General features: G+C 42.4%; 1 protein-coding gene across 2 annotated transcripts in view; it reads left to right on the plus strand.

The window, feature by feature from the left end:
• LOC141172082 (cell adhesion molecule CEACAM1-like) overlaps positions 1–14,190 on the plus strand; it is a 62,699-nt gene that overhangs the window by 7,286 nt on the left and 41,223 nt on the right. For both annotated transcript variants that reach the window (XR_012252411.1, XM_073655918.1), the window contains exon 3: positions 6,698–6,979. Coding sequence is in view for 1 of the 2 variants with exons in the window: in XM_073655918.1 (XP_073512019.1) it covers positions 6,698–6,979 (282 nt within the window). In the remaining variant the exon portion in view is untranslated. The remainder of the gene's footprint in view (positions 1–6,697; positions 6,980–14,190) is intronic.

Genomic DNA, 14,190 nt, shown 5'->3' on the forward strand with positions numbered 1-14,190 from the left:
GAAACCCCTGCGGGATCCATTCACTGTAATGAGGCAGCAGAGTTACTCTGGACTCCGTCTGGCCTCTGTTTAGCGGTGTCCTTTTTTTCAGAAGTGCACAAAACTGTGGCCAACCACACTTTTATGCACGCCTAAAACAAATGACACCGTGGGATCCCAGGCTAGACGGCGTCCACAGTGGCCTATATCTGTCTCATTACAGGGAATCTTCCGTCATGGGTTCCGGCTGAATCATGTATTTCAGAGATTTACACGGAAACTCTGGTGTAAGTGCTCAGCGCAGAGCACAGGATAAATGTGGGCAGAGCCTTACTGGGATCTTTGGGGACATAATAAACAAATCAGTAGCAGGTGAAGAATTGGTTTTATTTATTTTTTACGCCGTTCCTAGTGTGATATAACTGATTAGATTACTTTATTCTTCGGGTCGGTGTGATTACAGAGATACCAGATTGATATCGGGTTTTTATGACTGACAGCTGTCACACACTAAAAGACGCTTTTTTTGCAAAATCTAGTTTTTGCATCACCATATTTTGAGAGCTATAATTTTTCCAGATTTCGGCCGACAGAGTCATGTGATGGCTTGTTTTTTGCGGGACGAGTTGACATTTTTATTGGTACCATTTTTGGGGACGTGACATTTTTTGATCGCTTTCTATTCCGTTTTTTGGGAGGTAAAATTAACAAAAACAAACAATTCAGGAATTGTTTTTTGAGTTTTTTTTTTATGCCGTTCTGCGTGTGGTAAAAGTGATCAGGCAGCGTTATTCTTGGGGTCAGTACGTTTCCAGCGATACTACACTTACTGTATTTTTTTTATGTTTTGGCGCTTTTACACAATAAAACTATTTTATAGAAAAAAATATTTTTTTTGCATTGCTTTATTCTGAGCGCTATAACTTTTTTATTTTTCGGCTAATGGAGCTGTATGGCAGCTTTTTTTTTGCGTAACAAGATGATGTTTTCAGTGGTACCATTTTTATTTCTATTTTGTTTTTTGATCGCATTTTTTTCCACTTTTTGTTTGGCAATATGATGAAAAAGCATATTTTTTTGCTCCGTTTTTTATTTATTTTTATTACGGTGTGCACAGAAGGAGTTAATTAGTGTGACAGTTTTATAGCTCGGGTTGTTTCGGACGCGGCGATACCAAATATGTGTACTTTTTTTGGTTTTGTAAAAATATACGGATTTATTGGTTTAATATTTTATTTATTTATTTTTATTTATTTTGTGATTTTTTTATTAATAGTTTAAAAACTTTTTTTTTACTTTTTTTCACATTTTTTCTTAGTCCCTGTATGGGACATTAATTTTTATTTTTCTGATCTCTCATCTCATGTAATGTAATAGACATATATTACATTACATGAGATCTTCCCTGACTGTTTCAGTCAGAGTCTCCTGTCTGGCTACAGCTGCAGCTGAGCCAGACAGGACACCATATATGGCAGAGCTGGAGGCGGTCATGTGACCTCCAGCTGCCATAGCAACCCTAGGTCCTGGAAGGACTCGGAGGTCTTCGGAGAGGTAAGTTGACGACCCCCTCTCCTCCTGCTGTCTCCTATATGCCGCGATCACTATAGATCACAGCATATAGAAGACAGCTAAGGGTTAACATCACTGGGACCTGATCTAATCAGGTCCCGATGATGTTCCCTGTCAGAGCTAACGCTCTGCACCGGAATCGCAGCGCTTGCAGGACCCTGGGGGTCCTGAGCGCTGCGAGACCACCCACCGTTTTTAAACGTCGGCGCTGCACAGAGCCCAGCAAGCGCCGACGTTTATCTACAGTGGGCGGTCGGGAACCGGTTAAAGGTTACATGAAAACTTATTATTTTGTCATCACTATTACCCAAGTGACCCCCATCTTGTACTTGCTTCCATTATACTTGGAGACATAAAGAGACTCATATTATTATTTTATTATCTCCCCCTACCACCACTACACATATTTATTTCCTTTCCAAATATCATGTTATTGGAAGCATTTTAGGGAAGATACAGCAGGTGAAATAAGTATTGAACATGTGACATCATCAATTTTCTAAGTAAATGTATTTCTAAAGGTACTATTGACATGAAATTCTCACCAAATGTCGGTAACAACCCATCCAATCTACACTGGCAAAGAAATCACCATAGATGTCCATAAATCATGTGTAATAATGAGAAATGACACAGAGAAAAAATATTGAACGCGCTTACTGAAATTTAATACTTTGTATAAAAGCCTTTGTTGGTGATAGCGGCTTCGAGATGCCTCCTGTATGGAGAAACTAGTCGCAGGCATTGCTCAGGTCTGATTTTGACCCTTTCTTCCACACAAACAACTCTTCACATCCTGAAGGTCCCGTGGGTTCCTTCTATGAACTCTGATCTTTAGTTCCTTTCATACATTTTCTTTTGGATTCAGGTCAGGTGATTGGCTCAGCCATTCTAGCAGCTTTATTATCTTTTGCTGAAACCAATTGAGAGTTTCCTTGGCTGTGTGTTTGTAATCATTACCTTGCTGAAATGTCCACCCTCATTTCATCTTCATCATCCTGGTAGATGGCAGCAGATTTTTACCAAGAATGTCTAGATACATTTGTCCATTCCTTCTTCCTTCAATTACAGTATATGAAGTTTGCCAGTGCTGTATGATGAAATACAGCCCCACACCATGATGTTCCCACCTCCAAACTTCACCATTGATATGGCGTTTTTGGGGTTATATTCGGTGCCCTTTGGCCTCCAAACATGATGTGTATTATATCATCCAAAAAGTTCAAGTTTGGTCTCATCTGACCAGACTATATTCTCCCAGTATTTCTCAGGCTTGTCTAAATGTTGTTGAGAAAACTTTAAACTCACTTGAACATACTTTTTGTTGGAATCTTGCATGGTGAGCTTGCATACAGGCCATGGAGGTTGCATACATTACTTATAGTTTTCTTTGAAACAATTGTACCTTCTGATTCCAGATCTTTCTCTTCACAAGTAGTCCTTGGCTTTTGGACAACTCTTCTGATAATTCTTTTCATTACTCTGTCTGAAATCTTGTGGGGAGCATTGGTAATCTGACCTGGTATTGGTAAGGCTTTATCTTTTTCTGTCATGTTTTTTGAAATTTTGGCCCATGTTATACATTTTTCATTTTAGTGTTGGGACTCGCAACTGTGAAGACGACGCAGATTGCGAGCTTGCGTATTTTGGCCAAAAAATCGACCAATACCTCATATGATGTATTTATTTTATACACTATTTTTCATCTTTTTTACACATTTTTATACAGAATGCAGCCAGGCCCTTTAGTGTTGGTTGGGTTAATTGGGATGTCTGTCTTTGTGGGGTGCACATATATAGTGCTGGGCAGCCGGCCTGATCTAATAGTATGGGGGTCGTCAATAGGCTGTAAGCCAGATACTATGCATCACACATATTTGTGTGACTGGTGTCCTATGCAAGCTCCATCTGTGTGCATGTATAATACTAAAGGGTGTTGCTGTGGAGGAGACTACCTATCTAGCCTCAATTGATGTGGAGGCCCTCTACAGTAGCATCCGTCATGAAGCAGGAATTCAGGCAGTGGGACACTTCCTAAAAACAAGGGCAGTAGAATGTAATGACCATAATAGATTGATAGAGGACTTGCTGCGCTTTACCCTCACTCACAACTACTTTCTCTTTAATGACAAGTACTTCCACCAGCTCAGAGGCACGGCAATGGGGAGTCCATGTGCCCCCACGTATGCCAATCTGTTCCTGGGCTGGTGGGAGGAAACGATAATTTTTGGAGAGGATGACAAATGGTGGCATCCACACATCGGCCTTTGGGCCAGATATATTGATGATATTTTGGTATTCTGGTTGGGAACAGAGGCTGAGTTTAAACGGTTCATTGGTATCATTAATATCAACGGACTGGGACTTAGCTTCACATATGAATGCCAGATTGATAATATAGCCTTTCTTGACTTGAGATTAAAGAAGGAGAAGGATGGATCGATCAGTACATGTACATATCATAAACCGACCGCAACAAATAGCCTTCTTAAGTGGGATAGCCACCATCCTGAGGCTCTAAAGCGTGGCATTCCAAAAAGCCAATTCTTACGTGTGAGGAGAAATTGCAGTAATATCGGCATTTTTAGAGAACAGGCCACAGATCTGTACAACAGGTTTCATGAAAGGGGATATCTGTCCCAAGTCCTGGATAGATCCTATTCAGAGGCCTTGGGCAGGAGCAGAGGGACACTTCTTGTAAATTCTAAAAAAGATAAACCCCAGGGGAAGGACATTTTGAGAATAATAGGCACCTTTGATAATCTATCAGAGAGTGTGTCTGGAATTCTTAGAAAATATTGGGGGGTTTTGTTAGCAGACCCAAACGTCAAGGACCTAATCCCCTCTGTCCCAAGTATTACATATAGGAGGGGTAAATCTATTGGTGACCGCCTGGTACATAGCCTGTATCAGAAACCAACCAAACCAGGCACTTGGCTAGATAGAAAGCCTTGTGGGTATTACAGATGTGGTAGGATGGATGTTTGCAAAACCTTTACTAGCTCAACTACTGGCAGGCATTTCTCCTTGAGGGATTTTGGCAACTGCAGATCATCGGGGGTTGTGTATAAAGCGACATGTACTTGTCCAAAGGACTATGTAGGTAAAACCACTAGAGAGTTATGAGTATGGGTGGGTGAGCATTTAGGAGACATTAGGAATAAGCGTGGCACCCCCATCGCACGTCATATAAATGGGACACATGGTGGACGACTTAAAGAAATATCATTCACTATGATTGAACGCATAAGACCAAAAACAAGAGGAGGGTGACATGAATAAGATAATCCTCAGAAAAGAAACCAAATTGATTTTTATATTAAAATCTGTGGCCCCTAAGGGGCTAAATGAGCAGCTTTCCTATACATGCTATGGTATGGTTCTCTATATGTCCACATGTCAGTGCCTGACCGGGTCTTAGTTTGGCCTGCTTCCACCCATGTCCTGTTACAGGATACATTGCTGAAAGGATGTCTTCTCTATACCTCCAAGCTGGAGGTTCCCTATTGGGGGATGACTATCTATATATTAAATTTACATATCGATTAATTTTATCTCCTTGTGTGGATCTATAAAACCTACTCTCCTCCCCCCCTTTATATATGTGGTCCCCCTTAGGGACAAGAACTTCCCTGGTCCTTAGTGGGCTTGATATTTATGTTTCTATATATATGAATATACTTGATAAGTATACTATTTTCCCCACAATTGGATTATGGGGAGTTATTTCTTATCATAGTTATTAAGAGAAAAAATATAGGCGGGGGAGTCCTCTCTTATCGCCTCAAGGTTGAACGCAGAGGGTGGTGTGTACGCAGCAATTTTCTTCTGCGCCTCACCCTGGAACGCAAGCAGTGAGATATTTCCGGAAGTGACGATGGGATACAGGCGTGAGCTTAGCCGACTCCATTTCCTTGCGGGTCATCGATGGAACGCAAACGTCACTTCCGGTTTAGAAAGGGATACGCTCTGCTCGCTGACGACGCAACCTCTAGTGTCCGGGGAACTGGGCATGCACAGTCCTAATTTTTAGACAGGAGACAACATAAGGTGAGGAGGACATTATTGGAAGTAGGTGTATGAGATTCACGAGGCTATGATTGAGCACGATATTTAAACACAGCCGGGGCATATACCAGCATAGCCTGCCACATCCTCCATTGAGCTGCATCTGTTTACATGACGTTCTGGAGTCCTGTACATTTGGCCTCCTGATGAACCCACAGGAAGGGGAAACGCGTTGGGGTGAATTCCAGAATATGAGATAAGTCTGCCATCATGTTGCATTCTCTTTATTTATCGATTAGTATAGTATGAAAATTGTATTAGAGCAGTCACTCATTACCTGTTTAACTCACATTATCAGGGTATAGCAGGGAAAGTGAAGGACAGCCACCGTTGAATGGGGGCACCAAACTCGTATATTAGGGTGCCAACCTCCATGACAGGCAGTATCAGTTGAGGCTTTTTGAGATAGGGCAGTTTTAAGTCTATATTGTATATGAATATTTATCATGCCTAAGACTTTACTGGCTCATTTGTGGTTATCTGCTTCCATTTTTTTGATTCAATACTAAATAGTCCTTAAAGGATATTGGATGGTTCTTGATATAACCATGGAGCTTCTTACTCGTGTATCACAAGGGTTATTTGGTGTTTTTTAAGAAAAAATTTGAATAAAATATTGTTTTAGAGGTTTTTTTCATGTCTACACACATGTATAATACTACACAGCCTCTCCCTCCATGAATTGGTAGGTTAGTGAGTGGCAGTTACATCAGTATTTTGCACCTGTGCTGCCCCCGCCTTTATCATGGGGGTCCGCTGCATACCGCAGAGGGAATAAAATAAGACAACAAAAGCTGCCATTTTAACCTGGTGACACGTCCTCTTTAACAGTGTTCTAACAAACTGCCATTAACAATATATTAGAGGATCTGTAGAATGTGATACCATCTCAGGTAAAATGCCATCAGACCTCTACAAAAAGCTCCAGAAAGACCAAACAGATATATGTATATATTTTATTTCAGATTTGTAATGTTTTTATTGTTTTATCACACACTAAAATTCACAACTATTTTTTTTTTATTATTATTTATTTATGTGCTTTACTTTATTAACTTATTTTTCTGTTCTTTTAAAGCTCCACTCAGTGCTCCTGTTCTCCGCTCCAGTGTTACAGCCAACAATCCTTTTGTTAATGGCACCAATATGAGCCTCCAGTGTGACGCTGGGAATCAAACTGTGATTTCTTACATTTTCCAACGTGATGGTCAGAAGATTATCTGCTCTGAGCGTCTGATCTGCAGTGGATCATTCCTGAACTTCACACCAGTAGCTGATAATGACGGTGGAACCTACACCTGCACCATCCAGAACCCTGTCAGCTCCAACACCAGCAACTCCCTGAGTCTGTCTGTATATTGTAAGTACATTGTCAATGTGAAATATAACTTATACTCTAGGAGGCATATTCAGATTTTCTATATTTCATCCATACCTTATTTTTCACATAAAATGTACAAGGAGTACGATTTTCATCTAATTTGCCATGTTCAGTATGTCAGTCACCTACTGTTTCCTGATTGTCCTCCTCACTTTGCTGAATGCTGTTTCAATTTTCTTCTATGTCTGTTCTGCTTGTTGTGTAATCAGTGGTGAACTGGGGTGGCAAGAGCCCACCAGTAACATTGACTTGGGGGTCCCACTCTTTAGCTTCATACAAATATTTTATTACCCTCTTTCACAAATTTACTTCTGCTTCTATATAAAAAATAAAGTTGGTAGTTTGTTGAATGAATGATGGGATTCTGCTTTTGTCTGTACGTAGTGAATTAATGTATTGGCCAACTACTGCTCATGTTGGGGGAAAGTGGCTTACTCTTGCATACGGGCCCACCAGAGAATTCTCCTGTTCTCCTGTGGGCCAGTCCGAGCCTGACTGTAATTATTGGATAGGAACTGACCAATTTTCCCTTCCAAAAGTTGATTCTGTCCTGGTCATGTGCATATGATGGACACACAGGAGCAGGGCTTGTTACAGTTAGAGAACAGTCATCCGAATATACTTTGCATGACCAAGACAAATTTATATTTACTGGAAATAAACAATAAAGATCCCTATTCAATACAAGTAGAGATCTTGAAAATTGAGTTGAATTGACACATTAAAGGGGTTTATTGTATACTCTGTTCAGGAGCACATTGCTCCTCTGCCTCCTGGTCTTCTGTTTGCCAGTGGGTGCTGACATCCTGATGATAGACAGTTTGGGCCAGTGGAATGATTACATAGTGGTGCCTCTGTCAATAAATAGGATTTCAGGACCATTATTGTCATTAATTATGGAGAGGACTCCACAATGAATATACCCTATCAAAACTAAGAAGTCAACAACCTCCAGAGTGATGCCTCTACAGCATTGTAGGAGCTCTGTTGCACTGAAACTTGTTGGATTCAGTGATCCAGCTAGCTTTAAAGCAGCTCTTGCAAGCTCTAAAGCACTGACCCACAACCTTTCTTACCTTGACAGCCACATTCAGCTCTGAGAAAGGGTCACAAGCTTCATCCAAATTCCCCCAAATAGTGACATCTAGAGCCCCCATTATTGGCATAGTGACAGCCAAAGATTCCCCATAAAAATCACACCGAGGCAGTATACTTGCATCTACAGTCATGGCCAAAAGTATTGAGAATGACACCAAAATTATATTTTCACATGATCTGCTGGCCTCTGGTTTTTATTAGTGTTTGTCTGATGTTTATATCACATACAGAAATATAATTGCAATCATATTATGAGTACCAATAGGTTATATTGACAGCTAGAATGAGTTAATGCAGCAAGTCAATATTTGCAGTGTTGCCCCTTCTTCTTCAAGACCTCTGTAATTCTCCCTGGCATGCTCTCAATCAACTTTTGGACCAAATCCTGACTGATAGCAGTCCATTCTTGTATAATCAATGCTTGCATTTTGCCAGAATTTGTTGGTTTTTGTTTGTCCACCCGTCTCTTCATGATTGACCACAAGTTCTCAATGGGATTAAGATCTGGGGAGTTTCCAGGCCATGGACCCAAAATCTCTATGTTTTGTTCCATGAGCCATTTAGTTATCACCTTTGCTTTATGGCAAGGTGCTCCATCATGCTGGAAAAGGCATTGTTGGGCGCCAAACTGCTCTTGGACGGTTGGGAGAAGTTGCTCTTGGAGGACATTCTGGTACCATTCTTTATTCATGGCTGTGTTTTTAGGCAAGACTGTGAGTGAGCCGATTCCCTAGGCTGAGAAGCAACCCCACACATGAATGGTTTCAGGATGCTTTACAGTTGGCATGAGCAAGACTGGTGGTAGCGCTCACCTCTTCTTCTCCGAATAAGCTGTTTTCCAGATGTCCCAAACAATCGAAAAGGGGATTCATCAGAGAAAATGACTTTGCCCCAGTCCTCAGCAGTCCACTCCCTGTACCTTTTGCAGAATATCAGTCGGTCCCTGATGTTTTTTCTGGAGAGAAGTGGCTTCTTTGCTGCCCTCCTTGAATCCAGCCCTTGCTCAAAGAGTCTCTGCCTCACAGTGCGTGCAGAAGCACTCACACCAGCCTGCTGCCATTCCTGAGCAAGCTCGGCACTGCTGGTAGTCCGATCCTGCAGCTGAAACAGTTTTAAGATATGGTCCTGGCGCTTGCTGGTCTTTCTTGGGCGCCCTGGAGCCTTTTTGACAGCAATGGAAGCTCTCTCCTTGAAGTTCTTGATGATGCGATAGATTGTTGACTGAGGTGCAATCTTTGTAGCTGCGATACTCTTCCCTGTTAGGCCATTTTTGTGCAGTGCAATGATGGCTGCACGTGTTTCTTTAGAGATAACCATGGTTAACTGAAGAGAAACAATGATACCAAGAACCAGCCTCCTTTTAAAGTGTCCAGTGATGTCATTCTTACTTAATCATGACTGCTTGATCGCCAGCCCTGTCCTCATCAACACCCACACCTGTGTTAATGGATCAATCACTAAAACGATGTTAGCTGCTCCTTTTAAGGCAGGACTGCAATGATGTTGAAATGTGTTTTGGGGGTTAAAGTTCATTTTCTGGGCAAATATTGACTTTGCAAGTACAGTAATTGCTGTTAAGCTGGTCACTCTTTGACATTCAGGAGTATATGCAGATTGCCATTACAAAAAATGAAGCAGTAAACTTTGGAAAAATTACTATTTGTCTCATTCTCAATACTTTTGGCCATGACTGTAGGTATTACCACCTTAACCTCAGTTGGTTTTCTTGAATCAAGCACTCCCACCATGCTATCACATCCAGCTTCGAGCACCCCATATATCTGGCAATATATCTAGCTTAGAACTCCCTAACTTAGAACTCTCCAGCTTAGAACTCTCTAACTTATAACTCTCCAGCTTAGAACTCTCTAGTAGAGATGAGCGTTGTTCTACTCGAACTGTTTGCCAATCTCAAATTCGAGCTGTTTTGGGCGGTGTTCGAGCCGTTCGGCGAACACGAACAATTTGAGAAAAATTCGGCTGTTCGAGGTTATGTTCGATAACTGTTCGTGCACCAAAATCATAACTGGATTTTTTCTCAGTAATGATGAAAATTAATGTTAATACGCAGTTTGAGTGTACAGCGGGGTGGGGGGAGGCGCAGGGGATGGATCTCTGCAGGAACAATGAAGACCTCCATTTTTTTTTTCTCTTTCCCGCATTTACAGTGGGGAGGTGCAATCTGTCAGCCTATCAGCAGCGCACACACGGAGCGAAGTGCTTTTTTTCACACAAGCAAGGGCATGTGTCATTGGCAGTGTATGTCACATGTACTTGCCCTATAAGACCAAGCCATTTTCCCCGTCGCCACCATTTTCTCACTGCTGCAGCTGCGTGTTAGACGGCACCGCTGTTGCTGTGTGCGCTATACCTTGTTAATTTCAAGCCAATTTTCGCACAAATCTACAGATAGCTTGGGAGTAGGGAATAGTTGTGATTGCAGTCCTTTTAAGGACTAGGTTACAGCATTTCCTACGACTTTTATCAGGCAGGTCTGTGCTCTTAAATAGATAGATTGTGGGAGTAAAGACTAATTGTAATTGGAGTCCTTTTCAGGACTAGGTTACATCAGTTCCTATCAGCTTTTGCCAGGCAGGTCTGTGCCAGTGCTGTGCAAGTTTTTTTCACAGCATTTGGCTGAATCTAGCAAAGCTAATCCTTTTTGGCCTATTGCAGAGTGTGTTAGTCAGTGGAGTAGCCTATCTGTGTTGCAAGATATACCACCTGTATATAGAATACCAATTTTTTTACTGCACCTAGTGAAGTAAAATCTTTTGGGCATAGCATCATTCTATTAGTCCATCTATACTGACCTCCATCAGGTTGCAAATTGAATATAATTTTTTTCTGCATCTAGCTCTGAAAAAATATTGGGCTTCTAGCTGTGTGTGGGACTTGTTGTATTAGTCCATCTATACTGACCTCCATCAGGTTGCAAACTGAATATATTTTTTTCTGCATCTACCTCTGAAAAAATATTGGGCTTCTAGCTGTGTGTGGGACTTGTTCTATTAATCCATCTATACAGACCTCCATCAGGTTGCAAACTGAATATATTTTTTTCTGCATCTACCTCTGAAAAAATATGTGGCCTTCTAGCAGTGTGTGGGACTTTCTCTATTAGTCCATCTATACTGACCTCCATCAGGTTGCAAATTAAAAATAATTTTTATCTGCATCTACAGTACCTCTGAAAAAATATTTGGGCTTCTAGCTGTGTGTGGGACTTGTTCTATTAGTCCATCTATACTGACCATCATCAGGTTGCAAATTGAATATAATTTTTATCTGCATCTAGCTCTGAAAAAATATTTGGCCTTCTAGCAGTGTGTGGGACTTTCTCTATTAGTCCATCTATACTGACCTCCATCAGGTTGCAAATTAAAAATAATTTTTATCTGCATCTACCTCTGAAAAAATATTTGGGCTTCTAGCTGTGTGTGGGACTTGTTCTATTAATCCATCTATACAGACCTCCATCAGGTTGCAAACTGAATATAATTTTTTTCTGCATCTAGCTCTGAAAAAATATTTGGCCTTCTAGCAGTGTGTGGGACTTGTTCTATTAGTCCACCTATACTGACCTCCATCAGGTTGCAAATTCAAAATATTTTTTTGTCTGCATCTAGCTCTGAAAAAATATTTGGCCTTCTAGCAGTGTGTGGGACTTTCTCTATTAGTCCATCTATACTGACCTCCATCAGGTTGCAAACTGAATATATATTTTTTCTGCATCTACCTCTGAAAAAATATTGGGCTTGTAGCTGTGTGTGGGACTTGTTCTATTAATCCATCTATACAGACCTCCATCAGGTTGCAAACTGAATAAAAAAATTTTCTGCATCTACCTCTGAAAAAATATTTGGGCTTCTAGCTGTGTGTGGGACTTGTTCTATTAGTCCATCTATACTGACCTCCATCAAGTTGCAAATTGAATATAATTTTTTTCTGCATCTAACCCAGCCAATAGTTTTGGCCTAATACCACAGTTTGGCCACTCAGCTCTGCTCGGTTCCCATCCATTGTTTTTTTGTGCAAACAACTCCAGAGTTGTGAATTTGTTAACCACCAAAATTGAGTGGAAAAAGGCCTGCTGCTATTGGAAAGGGGAATAGGCGTGTTGGGAAGGGGAAAAAAGGTTGTGTCCGTGGGGTAGGTGTTAAAGCAACAGTAACATCTGCAGAAGAAAGACCATCTTCCAGCCAAACTAAAATGTCTACTTCTTTTAGCGGACAATGTGATAAGATCCCTTTCTTACGGCCACGCCAATCGCTACAAATTCCAGATGAGGCACAAAAACAGCAGGTGCTTCAACGGATATCAAGTGCTCCTTTAAGTGGGCTCTCCTCCACATCAACTTCAACATCACAAATACTCCAGTCCTCAAAGGTGTCACCCAATCGCACTTGCTTCCTCACAGCTCCCAAATCTCCAGCTGCCCGTCTGAGTATGAGGTAGAACAGATGGTTGAGTCTGCAGAGCTGTTTACTCATACTATAGCCTGGGAATCAGAGGTCGACTCCAGCGCTTCTGTGAATCCAGACGAGGAAATGATCTGCATTGATGCCCAGAATCTTTATGAGTCGGATCCAGGACCAGACGCGGAAGGTTCTGACCATAATGTAGACCCTCATTCCCAAACTGTAACTCCTGTTGGTGGAGACAATGAGGAAGACGATGATAAGACTCAAATACCTGATTGGAGCGACAACTTTAGTTTTTTGTCAGGGCAGGAACAGGTTGGCTCTGAGGACGACGGGTGTGATAACGCACAGGGTGATGATGATGAGGTTGGAGATCCCACTTACTGTCAACCCACAGTCAGCCAAGAGATGAGGTCAGCAGAGGAGGTGGAGGAAGATGCTAGTGACGACGAGGTCAGGTTGCGCCTTCCTGGACAGAGACGTAGTACTGGAAGCACGTCAACAACTGCATCCTCAAACACAACTCTGCCTCTCACCACAAGTCGTGGTGGCTCTTCAGGTCGCATGGGTGCTAAGCCTTGCATAGCCTGGGCATTTTTTCAGATCGATAAAGATGACCCAACTCGTGTTATCTGTAACATTTGTCAGCAAAAGCTAAGTAGAGGCCAAAAAATACATAGTTTGAGTACTTCTTGCATGAACCGGCACATGGACATGAAGCATAAGTTGCAGTGGGAAGCTCAGTGTGCTACAATGCGGCCTAGCCGGCCGGGCCAACCACCGTCTGCCATATCTTGTGCATCCGCGGCCTCTTCATCCTCTGTGACTGGGGGGACAGCAGTCACACCTGTTTTGGGGCGCAGACCTGCCACCTCTTTACCCGCAACAGCCAGCGTGATTGGCAGGTCATCATTTTCTTTGGAGGTGGTAACACCAGCTGGTGTTGAGCGCTGTCCGACATCGATAGCACCACCTTTGGATCAAGGCAACCTAACATGTCCGCCTGCATCTTCCTCACAGACCGGCAGTTTGCCGGGGACACCCTTATCAACCCCGTCTAAGCACAATAGCCAGCCCTCGGTCCCTCAGATGTGGACAAGTAAAAGACCATTTCCTCCTAGCCATGAGAAAGCTAAGAGGTTGAATTTCACCATCTGCAAGCTTTTGGCTACAGAAATGCTGCCTTTCCGCCTGGTGGACACAGAGGATTTTCGAGACCTTATGTCCGTCGCAGTGCCCCAGTACCAGATGCCCAGTCGGCACTACTTCTCAAAGAAAGGTGTGCCTGCGCTCCACCAGCATGTCGCACACAACATCACCGCTTCTTTGAGAAACTCTGTGTGTGACAGGGTGCATTTCACCACAGACACTTGGACGAGTAGGCATGGACAGGGGCGTTACATGTCGCTGACTGGGCACTGGGTAACTATGGTGACAGCAGGACAAGGGGCTGCTGTCCAAGTCTTGCCGTCCCCACTAGTTGTGCGTCAATCCTCTTTATGTCAAAGTTCCTCCACTGCTTCTGCCTCCTCAACCTCCTCTCGGTCTTCCACCTGCACCCAAAGCCTGTCTGGTCATGCCACAAGCTTTCTAACTGCGCAGAAGGGATCCTGCACACCTCCTTACTATGCTGGCAGTAGGGCTCAACGTCATCAGGCGGTTTTTACA

Source organism: Phyllobates terribilis, unplaced genomic scaffold (genome assembly GCF_046119375.1).
Source record: "Phyllobates terribilis strain yellow unplaced genomic scaffold, ASM4611937v1 Scaffold_12__6_contigs__length_324123572, whole genome shotgun sequence".
In the NCBI taxonomy this organism is placed as follows: domain Eukaryota; kingdom Metazoa; phylum Chordata; class Amphibia; order Anura; family Dendrobatidae; genus Phyllobates; species Phyllobates terribilis.